The sequence below is a fragment of the Indicator indicator genome, chromosome 2 (assembly GCF_027791375.1).
Source record: "Indicator indicator isolate 239-I01 chromosome 2, UM_Iind_1.1, whole genome shotgun sequence".
NCBI classification, from domain to species: Eukaryota; Metazoa; Chordata; class Aves; order Piciformes; family Indicatoridae; genus Indicator; species Indicator indicator.
This window is the reverse complement of record NC_072011.1, coordinates 29,002,175-29,016,933: the sequence shown is the minus strand read 5'-3', so window position 1 is coordinate 29,016,933 and position 14,759 is coordinate 29,002,175. Positions and strand designations below refer to the sequence as shown.

Sequence of the window (14,759 nt, the reverse complement as noted above, 5' to 3'; positions counted from 1 at the left end):
AGTGAGGAAATCACACAATGGTTGAGGCTGTAAGGTACCTCTGCAGGTCAGCTTGTCCAACTGCCCTCCTCAGGCAGAGCCACATAGAGTCAGTTGCCCAGCACCATGTCCAAATTACTTATGAATATCTCCAAGGAGGGAGAAGCTCATCAAGATAATTAAGCATGACTTCCCTTTGGTGGAACCATGCTTACTACTAGTTTCTTGTCCTTCATGTCCCTGTAAATGATTTCCAGGAAAATACCTCTTGAAGACAGTAGAATACTTACAATATTCACCGAAGTGCAGATTTCAATTCTTACAATAAAATCATTGGTTAATATTCACAGAAATGGGATTTAACATGTAAATACAATGGTCTGTGAATCTAGCCAGGATGAAGGGTTGTCTGTACTGCTAGGTATCTGAGTTGATAACTAATTCACTATGCCTTGTTTTTATTTATGAATATATCACTGGTATCACAAGTATATATATATGCAGACACACAATAGTTAAATGAAATTTTGGCAACTTTTCCTAATCTGATGCTTTTCTTCATTGCATTGATTAGTTCTTGTGCTTGGCTTTAGGTGTTCTGTATTGACAAATTCTCCATTGTGCAAAGGTCTAAGGAAAAACATGAAAGAACCTTCTAGTAAAAAACTTGGTAAGTAAAGACCAGTTGTGATATTAAGTGAAAAAGTTACATTTATTACCTGGTGCTTAATGCAATCAGTATATTTATTTCTATTTTAAATATGTATTGCATTATTTTTTATTTTAATAGGAGGAATTTTGTACTTCTACTAGTACTTCTTATTTTACACATGAATATGTAGTGAAAATGATGGTAGTAAGGTAATTTTCTTCTTTCAAAACTAATTCTGTGAGAACCTTTTGTGGATTATAAAACATTTTTAAGAGTGTAGAATATTTACATTTTTCATAAGTCGTTATTTTTCCATAGCATGCAATATATTTTTCTGTATAATTTGTTGTTTCTTTCTTAATTTCAGTTAATGTTATTGTCCTGAATAGTCTTTTGTCAGTACCTGCAAGTTTAGGAAGTTTATTTTTGCCTTAATGTCCTACTGTTTAAAAGAAAGGACCTGACTTCCAATTGCTGTTAAAGCACTTGTAGATTTTTTTGCTTAGCAACAGTAAAGCAAAGTAAAACCAAACAACCAAACAAACCCTCCCCACCACTTACAAATTAAGTTTTTCATCATTGTCCTAGTTTTGTGTGGACAAGATCACAGGTCAGCCATGGACTGCAGGCTGAATCAGCCAGGACTACTGACTTGAGCTGGCTCACAGATGTGTCCTATTCTGTGATCATTGCACTCAGTATAAAGGAGGAAGTTTGGTTAAGTGGAAGGGGTGAGGTTTGTCCATTGCTGGTTCATGTGCTCCCTTTCCTTCTGCTCTTGACGATTGCCTTCCTTTGTGTTGTGATTACTGCACTTTTTCTGGGCTAAGTGTAACTTTGACATTGGTACCAGTTTTACTCTTTAATTAAATCTGGTTTTGTTTCAACCTGTCAATCTCCTTTTCCAGTTCCTTTTCTCTGCTGGGAAGAAGTCATTGGATGATAGACTGATTGCTTTAGTTTAGCTCCAGACAAATGCTAAATGTAGGTAGTCACCCTTTCTTTAGGAAAGATGTAAAATATACTGGTAGCTGCAACATGTAGAAATAATCTCTTTTTTGCCATGTTGACTGTACATTTTGGATCTGTTGGAATGTTTAATGATATTCCAAGAAGGCATCTGTAGTGTTTTAGCTAGTATTCCATGCTTTTTCAGATGCCTAGTGCTGACATCTGTACTACACTTGTTGACACCCTGTGCTCAGATTAGCTGCTGTAGGGAAATCCTATGTTCTCTTATGGCAAGTGGTACTGGGAGCTTCCCAGGAACGACTGGTTTTGTCATGATGCTACAGAAAGAAAAAGGATACATGGTGGAAGCTGAAGTAGCTTCTGTCCTCAGCACAGTTAAATGTGTCTGTGAGATCATCCCAATGCACCTGAAGTTTTTTCCCAGGAATATCATCAAGATTTCATACTTTAAAAAGTTTATTTAATTATTTTATGTCTGTGGATGTGAAATGCTCATATTTTATTTTTTTGACTGGAGCCTCTCTTATAGGCTTCTTAATACAGCAATGCGAATGCAGATGTTATTCATGACTTCTGCCATGTAAAAACACAAACATTGATTTGTGCCAACAAGAGGAAGTGCAATGCTGGACCTGGTATTAACAAACAAAGAAGGACTGGTTGTAGATGTCAAGGTTGGGGGTAATCTTGGTTGTAGTGACCATGACATGTTAGAGTTTAATATCAACAGACAAAGAAGCAGGGTGATAAGTAAAATTTCAACCCTGGACTTTAAAAGGGCCAACTTTCCCCTCTTCAAGACTCTACTTGGAAATATCCAGTGTACTAGGGCTGTGGAGGGAAGGGGGGCCCAAGAGAGCTGGTTGGTGTTCAAACATTACCTCCTCCAAGCTCAAGAGAAACGTATTCCCTTGAAAAAAAAATCAAGTAAAGCAAGCAGAAGCCCTGCATGGATAAGCAAGGGACTCTTAGTAAAACTCAAAACCAAAAAGGTGGTTTACTATATGTGGAAAAAAGGACTGGTCAATTGGGAGGATTATAGAGATGTAGCCAGAGAATGTAGGGATTCAACAAGGAAAGCCAAGGCCCTCCTGGAACTGAATCTCGAGAGAGGGGTGAAAGAGAACAAGATGAGTTTTTTCAAATATATCAATGAGAAAAGGAAGAGCAGGCAAAAGGTGGGCCCACTGCTGAATGAGAGGGGAGATACAGTAACTGATGATGCAGAGATGGCAGAGTTGCTGAATGCCTTCTTTGCCTCAGTCTTCACTCCTAAGACCAGCCCTCAGGAACCTCAGTCTCTAGAAGCAAGGGAACAGAACTGGAGAGATGTGGACATTCCACTGGTCAGCCAGGACAGGGTTAAAAATCTCTTATACCATCTGAAGTTACACAAATCCAGGGGCCCTGATGGGATGCATCCATGAGTGCTGAGAGAGCTGGCTGATAGTGTTGCTGAACCTCTCTCCATCATCTTTGAAAAGTCCTGGAGAACAGGAGAGGTGCCTGATGACTGGAAGAAAGCAAATGTCACTCCAGTCTTCAAAAAAGGCAAGAAGGAGGACCCAGGCAACTACAGACCAGTCAGCCTCACCTCCATCCCTGGAAAGATGATGGAGCAGCTCATCCTGGAGGTCATCTCTAACCACATAGAAGACCAGAAAGTTATCAGGAGTAGCCAACATGGATTTACGAAGGGGAAATTTTGTCTAACTAACCTGATAGCCTTCTATGAAGTTATGACCAAGTGGGTAGATAAGAGAAGAGCAGTGGATGTCATATATCTTGACTTCAGTAAAGCTTTTGATACAGTCTCCCATAACATCCTCATAGAAAAGCTCAGGAGATGTGGCATAGATGGTTGGTCAGTGAGGTGGATTGAAAAGTGACTCCACAACAGAGCTTAGAGGGTTGTCATCAGTGGCACAGAGTCAACTTGGAGGCCTGAGGCAAGTGGTGTTCCCCAGGGATCAGTACTGGTTCCAGTTTTGTTCAATATCTTTATCAACGACTGGAGGAGGGCATTGAGAGTACCCTCAGCAAGTTCGCTGATGATACAAAACTGGGGGGGTTGGCTGACAGCCCTCAGGCTGTGCAGCCATCCAACATGACCTGGACAGGCTGGAGAGCTGGGTGCAGGCAAACCTCATGGAGTTTAATAAGGACAAGTGCAAGGTCCTACATCTGGTGAGAAATAACAACAGGCACCAGTACAGGTTAGGGGCTGCCCTGCTGGAAAGCAGCTCCACAGAGAAAGACCTTGGAGTGCTGGTGGACAGCAAGTTCTCCATGGAACAACAATGTGCCCTTGTGGCCAAGAGAGCCAATGGGATCCTGGGATGTATCAAGAAAGGTGTGTCCAGCAGGTCACTCTGCCCTGGTGAGACCACACCTGGAATACTGTGTCCAGTTTTGGGCTCCCCAGTTCAAGAGAGACAGAGACCTGCTGGAGAGAATCCAACAGAGAGCCACGATGATGATTAGGGGACTTGAGCATCTCCCTTATGAAGAGAGACTGAGATCCCTGAGGCTATTTAGTCTTGAGAAGAGAAGACTGAGAGGGGATCTGATCAATATCTATACATATCTGAGGGGTGGGTGTCAAGTGGAGGGGGCCAGGCTCTTTTTGGTGGTTCACAGTGATAATACAAGGAACAATGGGTTCAAACTAGAACATAGAAGATTTCACCTCAACATGAGGAGAAACTTCTTTACAGTGAGGGTGATGGAGTACTGGAACAGGCTTCCTAGAGGGGTTGTGGAGTCTCCTTCTCTGCAGACTTTCCAAACCCACCTGGATGCATTCCTGTGCAGACTACCCTAAGTGATCCTGCTCTGGCAGGGGGGGTTGGACCCGATGATCTCTTGAGGTCTGTTCCATCCTCTGATATACTGTGATACTTGCAGCCAGGTCATTAAATGTATTCTGTATTCTGACTATAAGCTGTGAATATAAAGCCTAATGTGACGGTTTAAAACTGTCTTTTTAATTTTTCTTAAAGTTCAAGCAGAGAAAGCAGAAGAATGTAAATAAATCACTATTGGGTGTAAGAAAGCAAAATAATGATTATTCTAAACACTTCCATTGGAGAAATAGAAATGTTTAAGAATCTCAAAACAACGTTGGGGCAGTCTGAGTCTGACTCAGCTTGCTTGCTGGGCTGTCTGGCTGCTGCTTCTTCTTTTCTGGCTGAAGATAACACACTGACCTTGGCAAGCTAAGTCTAACAGCCTCTCTGCTTCTTAACTCTCTGCCTTCTGCCAGGGGTGTCTGGCAGGATTCCTTCTGGGGAAGGGAGAGGCCCCTTGGGGGAAGCAAAGGGAGCTTGGTTGTGCTTTTCTCTTGATTGTACATATTTGTAAATGTTGTGAATAGTGTATATTTGTACATATGCATTACATTTCATCATAGATTGTAGATTTGCTTGTAAATACAGCTTTCATTTGCTTCCAGACTGAGCTAGCCTGGTTATTGTCGGTGGGGAGGATTTCAGCTCTCACACTGTTTCATACATTATTTTTTGGCACCCAACGTGGCACCCAATGTGTGCTAATAGCAGCACAAATGTCACAGTCATGGATGGTAGCCAATGCTTTGTGGGGTTGGCTAAAAGACTGGAAAAAGAATGGATGGTAGAGAAAAAGAAAGCCTATCTGGGCTGCAGATCTGTGGCAAGACATTGCTGCTTGCATTGAGAGAATTCCAGTGAAAGTGAGACACATCGATGCTCACATTCCTAAGAACAAAGCTACTGAGGAACAATAACACAACCATCAGGCAGATCTAGCTGCAAGAGTTTCCCAAGTGGACACTGACACCTAAGCATAAAATAGGCAACTGCAAAATCACATTTGTGAATGAACGGTGAAAAAAGTTCCTCAGAACACTATTCTTGTTAATTCAAAGTTTAAAGAAGTTCATAGTCATTGATATTATTGGAGAAGAAATGTTATGCAATGTAACAGTTCACATTTCTCAGTAATTATGTTTTAGAGGGAGTGGTCATAAATGTGTTTTATAACATAAGGAAACCTCAAATATTTCTGCTGTGCTTGCTCAATAAAGTATCTATCTTGACTGTAAAAATATGTTAAAAACATTAATGAAAATTAAATTATTTTGCTGTAGGAGTGAAAAGCACAGTGAAAGATCAGCCATTGGTTTTCCATAATAAAATTAAGTCATCAGGTTACAGAGCAGCACCACGGTGAGTAGATATTTTGTCTGTTTTATTGGTGTATGATATTTTGTCACATAATAGAGCCATAGAGTCTCATGGTTGTGAAATTAATCCCATATAAAAAACATATTATTCAGCTAAGTCATTTTTAAAAGGTCATAGAACAGCAAAATATGTTGTTCAGCTTCCTTAAAAAGCCTGTATTAGACATTCTTTCTCTTTCATATGATTAAACTCTTCTTCAGGTTGCAAAGAATGTTTTAGAACCTTACATGACTGGATTTTGACCTTCAGAAGGTATTATCCAACAAGGAAATCTCAGAAAGAAAAACCTTAGGTGCAAAGTACAGCATTAGACCGTTAGAAAGTTATGTCATCAATATGTGTATTATCTTACCTACTGACACTACTTGTAGACATAAATAGTAAGAAGGAAATAAAATTGTTTTGTTTGGAATAGACTATTTCTCTCCTATATTTCATATAGGAGAGTCTGTGTACTTTCTTGCAGAATGACCATGTTTTCTCCAAACTTGAAGAAAAATGAGGTATCAAAATTGAAGACCAGTTGTAAAAGGTGGGTGATCTAGAACCTAGTACCTTATTAAATAGATCATCAGTGTAACTCCATTATTGCTTATTGTAATAACAAGGTGGAGTTTGCATTCTTTAAATGCTTCTATTAGATAGGTGTGCAGCTTAAGAAGTTCAAGTTTGTTTGTTGTTTTTTTTTTTTCTCTTACATTACAAGTCCACATTAATTCCTGACAGTGATAGGAATAATTTGAGTGTGACAATTTAATATTCATACATTCTGCCTCTTAGCTTGGATTTCATATATGTTTTCCAGGAAATACTTATATAAAGATGCTCAGAATAGGTTTTAAAGCACTTTGATTTCATAACTGAAATGAAAATATATTGAGTTCAGATAGCTTAATGTTTTTCCCTTTCTTTCTTTGAAGTAAAAATAAAGAATATCCAGTAGAAAGTTATCCTCCAATCAAATACAAGAAAAAGATATCCGTTGCTTGTAAACCAACTCCAGTTTTTTCAATTCAGCATTCTGGTATGTACAGGTTTTATAAAATATACAATTGTGTCAGTATGCAGAAAGAAAACCAAAATTTGTGTGACATGTTTTATTAAGACCATGGATTTACTAGGTAACTTCTCAGTAAACTTTCTGGCAATACCATGTACTATTTGATCATAAATTTTTTTGAACTTGCAAAACCATGCAAGCTGCTGACACATGTGCAAAAGGGTTCTTGTTTCTTTTTGGACGTATTCTACTACTTCCCCTTTACAACTTAGTAGCTTAACAATTTCTTTCACTAAGGAATTTTCCTGAGGTGTTTACTTAGTGTCATTTAGGTGTATTAAAGCTGAAGTTCTGTTTCAAAATAGTAAAATAATCCTATTGTAAAGAGGTGTCCTTTTACCGTTGCAATCTGTATTGTTCAGATAGTTCCCAGCTCTGTGATATATTTTCTGTTGCAAATTGGCAACTTGGAATTGCAGCTAGGAATAATCTTTCAAGTGGTCTCTGTAAAGTAGGAAATGCAATAATTAATATTTATGTACATCTTTAAATATAGTAGAAAAAAAACCAAAACCAAAAGACAAAAACTTAAGAGGTTCCAAAGTTGCAATAATGAGTTGATGCATGCTTCCTTAGATTAATTAAACATCCTTTTTATTGGAGATGGTAGGACTTCTCTTGTTACTCTGTTAGAAACAGTTTTAGTCAACAATGAGCATCGTGTTCCATTAAACAAGCCTCCAAAATCCTATGCAAGAAAGTTTTTTCTCATTCTGTATGCATTTTGTGTGTGACTTACCTAATATACTTACTAACCAGCTCTCATGCTGAAAATACATACTGTCAAAACTTTAGGATAAATGGGAGAAATCTGTTCAAAGACTCTATACATCTGACTTTGTGGGGCATGCATTTTTTTTTTTTAATATTTTGTCAAGGACTACTTATTTTTGTGCTGAAAATATTTAATAGTATTATTTATTATGTGCAGTCACTAGCACTTCAAGTAAATTCAGGTGAAATACTGTTTGCCAGATAAAATTAAAAATATTTTAATGAAGTAATTCTTTGCTAGTTTAGTGACTGGTGCATGTATTAACTGGTAGCAAAATCTTCTGGAATCTCTCCTAGTATATATGTCTACAGCACTGTCTCACTTAAAAATTCACTTGTCTCAGATTAGCAATGCTGTTCTCTTATGTTTATATTGCCACTATATGGGGAAAGTATTGTGGAATCTAGCATTCTGAACCTGCAATGTGGAGAGTACTTAGTGGATAGCAATGTCTAATGTTGCAGTCATGACTTTCATTCTCTTATTGTGAATTTGCTCAGGAGATTTGTGAAGGTGGTGTTCTGGTGCTCTCGCTTCAAAAATTTTTTTCACACTGAGCCTAGTAGCATCGATTTGAATTCTGGTCTTTCCTTTCTGGCATTGCTATTTTCTCTTGCTCTGCTCTCCCTTATTTTTCCGATTGGTTCATTTATTTGCTCTTTAATTTTTTCAGGAAAAGTTTTTTGACTGAACAAATATCACAGATCACTGCCATTATGTAGACATTAAGGAAATCTACCCCACCATTGTGTGCCCCTGCTGATTATCAATCTAAATGAACAATTTGACTGCACTTGGATAGTTTTTAGGATTATGTTATGAAGGACATTTATTTTTAAGAAGCAAACCAGAATGACTGATATGTGCTTTTTATTCTAATAATAAAAGCTATATCATCTTTTCTTATACAAGACATAAAAAGAGTGTGAAGAAGAAGATTTAAATGACTGCTAAGAATTTTTGCACTTCAAATTTTTGTAGTACATTTTTTTTGCAAAAAGAGAATTTCTGTTTTGTGATGCATAACTGTTTTGAGTGTCAGGACAAAAGTTAATTCCTACCAAATTCTTCACATAAGTTTCATGTTCATACAAAGTGTGTTAAAAATATGAAATTAGCATCTGGCTTGTGTTTTGTTAAAGTGACATGTAATTTGTATGATTACAAGAAGCAGCATATTAGGTCCTTGTTGCTTTCAAATATGTCAGTGGACATTCTTCTTTGTAGGGGATGGAGAGAAGCTGGCTTGTGGCTTGGCTGACAAAACTGTACTGATATTTGATTCTGATCTCACTGATACATGTCATGTTTTTTCAGGTAAATTTATGAGTTTCTTCAATAAAGAAAGTATATGATTGAGCTTAACTTAAAATGGCTTAGTAATTAAAAGATTCCACTTACATCACCTTGAAGGTGAGGGAGATGAATACTGCTGGTCTAAAGATTTAGAAGGTATTTCTCTGGTTAATTTTGTTTTAGCATTAAAATTCCTACCAAGTATTCCCATTTCTCCTTTTTAGGGGGGGAAGTAAATACTAATCTAATGCAATTTATATTGCAGTCTGCATTGTTCATGTATATTAAATAAATAGAAATAATTAAAATATATGTAATGATAATGCTTGTATATATTGCAGTAGTTGAGGAAATTCATAGTACAAATGGTATAAATGGTAGCCATTAATAGTGTCATGAGGTTTTATTGATGTAATGTTGTTATTTAGGTATTACTGGAACAGCAGCAGTAATTTTGTCCAAAGGTATCCCATGTATCTCAAGTATATTTAACATTGTTTCAAGAGATCAGATTAGGTTATTTGTTATATATGTGTATGTATGTATATGTATTTTTAGGAAAGAGCTCAAAATTTTGTTTCTCTTTCCCTTGTTACATGCATCTATAAAAATGACACAGTATTGCTGCAGTATTTGGTACACAGCATCTTAACAAACTTGTGCCCAAAGAGCTAAACGTTTCTTCAGATTATTAACACTTTTCTTCAGTAATCAGAAGCAGCTGAAGTGTTAAATGATTTTCAAGAACTTTAAAGTCTGTTTTTTGGTAGTGGACTACTCTGAACATGAAGTAGAACATGAATGTGGAATTATTACATGAGGATGTAAATTATTGCTGTGCTATATATGTTCAGTAGTCTCTCTTTGCAATTTGTCTTTTGCATTTGTGGTGGGTTGGAATTTCCCCCCCCACACACATCCAGCATTAGCTTTACCGGACTAGCTCAGTTTAGAAGCAAATGGAGCTATATTTACAAGCAAAACTACCATCTACAATGAAATGCAATGAATATGTAGAAATGTACAGTATTTACAATATTTACAGGTATTTACAATATTTACAGGTATTTACAATTAGCAAAACAGTACAGATACCCCACTGGCCAAAACACCAGGGAAAGCTGCCTCCCTGTCTCCCCTTCCCTGACCTCCCTGTACAAAGGGAAGAGAGGAAGAAGCAGGATAGGTTAATACAAAAAAAAAAAAAAAAAAAAAAGGGCGACGCAGCCAAGGTCAGCAAAGCCTGTTAGTATATCTCCCCAGCAAAGAAGCAAGAAGAGAGCAGAACACACTGCCACACTGCTAAAGATTGCTTTGAGATCCAGATCTTATGGGAGATATCCCTCCAATGGAATTGTTTAGAATAATCATTATTTTCCTTTTTACACCCAATAGTAATTTATTTACATTTTTCATAGCCTCAAACTACCACAGCATTGCAGATGCAGTTTCTTTTATCTGAACCACTATCGAGAAGTTAGGCTAGTTTTACCGGAATCTCCACGGAGATTATATGCTGCAGAAAGCTATATTTAATTTTGGAGAAATATTTTTCCTTTTTTATTGATTTCCCCCTCCCCAGCTGGAGTTTGTGTTTATGAGGGTTCCATTCATTTTGGGATTTATCTTTGTTTCATCTCGGAGGAAGATACTATTTTCATTGACTTCGTTGAGTCTCTATACTTGTTACATGCTAAATAAGCAAAGAGTGGCTAGATACTGGCAGTAGCAGGAAACAGATTTCAAGAAAAGCTATTTATCCAATTACTGATATGTGAAAGCAGATGGAAAAAATAGAATTTACTCTGTAAATCATGAGGGAAATGGTATTTAGGGGCTTTGCCTTTTTATGAAGTAAAATCAAGTATTATGATTTTACAAGATACTTCTGCATTCAGAGCTCCCTAAAATGTTGCAGTACTCTGCAAATGGAGGCTAATTATTGTGATGAGTAAAGTGACCTGCAACAAACTTTTTTGTGCTGCTACAGAGAACCTGTTTCTGATGCCAGTAGTTAAGGTATCAAGTACTATTTTTCTATCTTGCTTTAAAAAAAAAAATACTAAATTGTTCTTCTGTCAATTGGCTTGGTTCTATTTGTTTTCTTAGGGTTTTTATTTATTTTTTTCTTTGATACCTTTCATTCATTGTCTTTTTTTTTGTGATGCACAATCCAAAATGTAAGGCACATTCTACTTCAGGCTCTTAAGATAACATAAGAATGCAACCTGTGCATATAGCTCTTTTCAAAAGAAACATGAATGTGAAGCTGTCAGATCTTGTGCTGTAGAGGAATAGGAACTGCAAGCTACAAGCTACCTGCTTATTTGATTCATGACTTTGCCTGTTAATTTTCTACTTTACATGCTTGTGGTTTTTAAAGTGTCATAATAAATGTATTTTCATTTAAAACCACGATGCATTACTCTTACTCGGACGTGAAATCAATGGTGATGCAAAACTTTTTCAAGAAATGGCAATGATACCATGATACCTATTTTGTTAAAAAATTTTCCATTTCAAGACAGCATTAACATCTCTGAATACATCTGAATGATAGTTTTTATAATACATGGTCTGAGAGAAGCGGTGTAACCACAGCAATTTTGCTATAAGCCTAACTAGTAAGTTAGGCTAGGTTTGTTACCTTACTCAGTTACAATTTACAACATTTTTGCATTCCTCTTCAGTTTCAGCCCTTTAGGTGTCTGTATCCTATAGTGAAATGCAGATAATGTTGACCAGTTTTAAAAGCATTACAGCCAGCATGGCTTTTTTTAAGAAGTCTTTTTACAAAACCAGCAGCTGTCCTTCTCAATGTGCTTCAGGGCTGAGGAACTCTGGCTAAAGCTTGTGTTGAAGCTTACTGGCCTCTTGAAAGCCAACTGGCATCTCCTTCACTCTGCTTTGGGATTGGGGGACCTGAAGTGCAGAGACTCTTAAGTGCTTTGCATGGCTCTTCCAGTTTCCCAAATCTCAGGTTTTCCTAAAGTTCTCATGTTTTTTGCTGCTTCAGAAAGTGTTTTGTATATTCTGGTAAGTTATTTTTGTGTTTGTTTGTTTTCTTTAATGCAGATCATTCAAGGCTTCCAAACAGTTTTATGAAACTTGTGTTAAAAATAAGTACAGTACTTACATATGTACTTAGCAATTACATATGCAGCTTTCTGGTGAAAAATCTACAGGTCTTTGGTGACTGTGAATTAAAATATTTATAAGCTATCATAGAAGATCTTAATTGCTGGTAAATTACAGGAAGTCTTATCAATTTAATGGAACTCTTTTTGTGTAGAACTTCATCTGACTGAAGAGAAAATGTGCACAAGAGGGCAGCGTAAGAATTTTGAATGTTTTAAAGCTAGAGGAAAATCATCACTTCATGTAGACAAACTAGAATATGGCCAAAGTTAAACTTGTTAGAAATATTTTCTTTTTTTGGCCTTTTGGATCAGCATCAATGTAATTTTAGATCAAGTTAATAGTTTTAGCTTCTGGATGATGTTCCTGGCTTTTGAAGTTCTTTGTAAGTTTCTAATCTTGTTTTAAACTGTGTGATGCAACCTGGAAAATGTAGGAGCTTTGTGCTATTAACTAGAGACCATAATATTTAAAAAATTATTTTTAATCTGTCTAATAAGGTAGTCTTGCAGAAGCTGCTGTTGTGGCATGTTCATTATTTTTGTAAAACCACCTAGCTCCCTAATAAAAGCCTAATGAATAAAATAAAAAGTTGCAACTATTTCTAAGGTCTTAAGAGGTTTCCAGATATGTTTGCTATAACTTCACTATAATAGCAGTATTACAAAGAGAATTTGAGTGTTATGTCTTAATTGAATTTCAAGATTGTTTCTTAAAAATGCTCTTACAATAAATTTGAAAAAGTAAAATCTAAGAATTACTGTGTGTGTTGAGAGATTTTTCCCCCATGGTTCTTGGTGGAAGAAGAAAATCAATAACCGATCTACTGTTTAACAGTTTTAATCCAAATATTTGAACACCATATTTAAAAGATACTTTAATAATAAGTATGTAATTATATTAAATCAATACAATTCTTAATAAATGTGTAAATGAAATAATTGAACTTTATGATATTTCCCTTATTAATAGGTCACAATGGTGCAGTTAACTCTGTTGGTTGGAGTCATGACAAGAAGTGGTTGGTTTCTGCATCGGAAGACAGAACTCTAAGGGTCTGGTCAGTGTGCAGTAACGAACCTGCCCTAATTCTGGTAATTAGGAACTTCTGTCAGTTTGGTTCACAGCTGATACTATTTTGCACTTTCATCTATTTGTATTTTAATAGCTCTGTAGAGGAGGTGTGTAGCCTGATTTTTCAAACATACTGAGTCATGGTTCCAACTGACACTGGTACTGCGATCTAGGTGTTGTTTATTGACTTCAAATTAGGCATTTATCATGATAATTTGAGAATCCAAACCAGCATTGGTAGACAGAATTAGTGGGCAAGTCAGGAAATTTTAGTTTTATTGTTTGCTTGGTAAATTCTGTTTTTGTTGGCACAGGTCTTCTTAAATTCATCGTCTGCTTCCCAATTCAATTTTTTTTTTATATGAATCTAGATTGTATTAGATTCAATTGACTAAAGATACTATTTACTGCCAATTCAAGTAGAATGAGAACTGTACTTCGAGATTAGTAGGTGTCACAAATGGGAAGGTCCATTACATAGTAGGTTAACCTACTGCCATATGAATGATCAAGATAACAGAAGTGATGTCTTAACACCAGGAATCTCAGGTGAGAAAAAACTTATATTAGAATATTTTCTTAACAATTTTCTTTGCATTTCAGGGGAAAGAAAAGTTCCATAAGACTGTACGTTTTGCGCAGTTTTATTTTATAGATTCATTTATATTGCTGTGTTGTGGAGCTGAATTTCATCTGTTAAGTTTTCATCTAGATACCACCAAGGATGACCTCAAACGGTATGAACAATGTCTTAACAAGCCGATCAAAGTACTTGTACTGTTAGACCTAGGACTTTATGAGTGGTGAGGTAGATATCACAGAATAAAAAACCTTGGACAAGTAGTAAAAGCTAATTGTAAAAATATTTGTTCCCGTACAATAGAAAACAAAAATAATGTCAAGTGATATATACATTTTTTTTTTTAATAATGCATACCTTAACTGATTGCAAATTCTGTTTTACTATTGCTGCTACTATCTGGGATCTTCTGAGCTTTACTTTTTGCCTCTTTATGTCTCAATGTGCATTAATGCCATAAGTTATGTTTGAGTACATGTTACGAATCTGTCTCATGTGGGAAGAATTCTATGTACTTTTTCTTTCGGAGACTAGAACATGCTGTGACTGTTCTGTCTGTCAAATGAAAGTAGATAATTTTGATAGTTTCTGCTGACAGTTTCAACTGTTGCATTGTATCTAATTACTTATCCTCTTTTGTCCCTGTTTCTTCATTGTTAGGTAACTTCCATGCACTTTTTACTAATACTGTTCTGTTTACTACTATGTGGCTCCATTCTGACTTGGAATTAGTTGTTTTATTAATATGTCTGATATACCTTCTCCGTTCTTTCAGTTTACAATTGGAGCTAAAACTATCCTTGTATCCTCTTTCTACATTTCTGTGCTCTGCGTTTGCTCTTATTGGCTTTCAACAGTATTTGTGTATATAAGAATATTACATTCAAGTATATACATATGCATGTGTACATATATGTTACAGTAGCATTTTAAAACACCTTGAAGAGGTATTTGTCTGAAAGTGTGAATTCAAATTTTCACTGGAAGGACAAACAGGATTAAGGTTA

General features: G+C 36.3%; 1 protein-coding gene across 1 annotated transcript in view; it reads left to right on the top strand.

The window, feature by feature from the left end:
• Nucleotides 1–14,759, top strand: part of WDR27 (WD repeat domain 27) — a 68,860-nt gene that overhangs the window by 15,116 nt on the left and 38,985 nt on the right. The window contains exons 12-18 of the mRNA XM_054396746.1: nucleotides 573–649; nucleotides 5,733–5,811; nucleotides 6,296–6,361; nucleotides 6,750–6,853; nucleotides 8,892–8,981; nucleotides 13,071–13,192; nucleotides 13,776–13,909. Coding sequence (XP_054252721.1) covers nucleotides 573–649; nucleotides 5,733–5,811; nucleotides 6,296–6,361; nucleotides 6,750–6,853; nucleotides 8,892–8,981; nucleotides 13,071–13,192; nucleotides 13,776–13,909 — 672 coding nt within the window. The remainder of the gene's footprint in view (nucleotides 1–572; nucleotides 650–5,732; nucleotides 5,812–6,295; nucleotides 6,362–6,749; nucleotides 6,854–8,891; nucleotides 8,982–13,070; nucleotides 13,193–13,775; nucleotides 13,910–14,759) is intronic.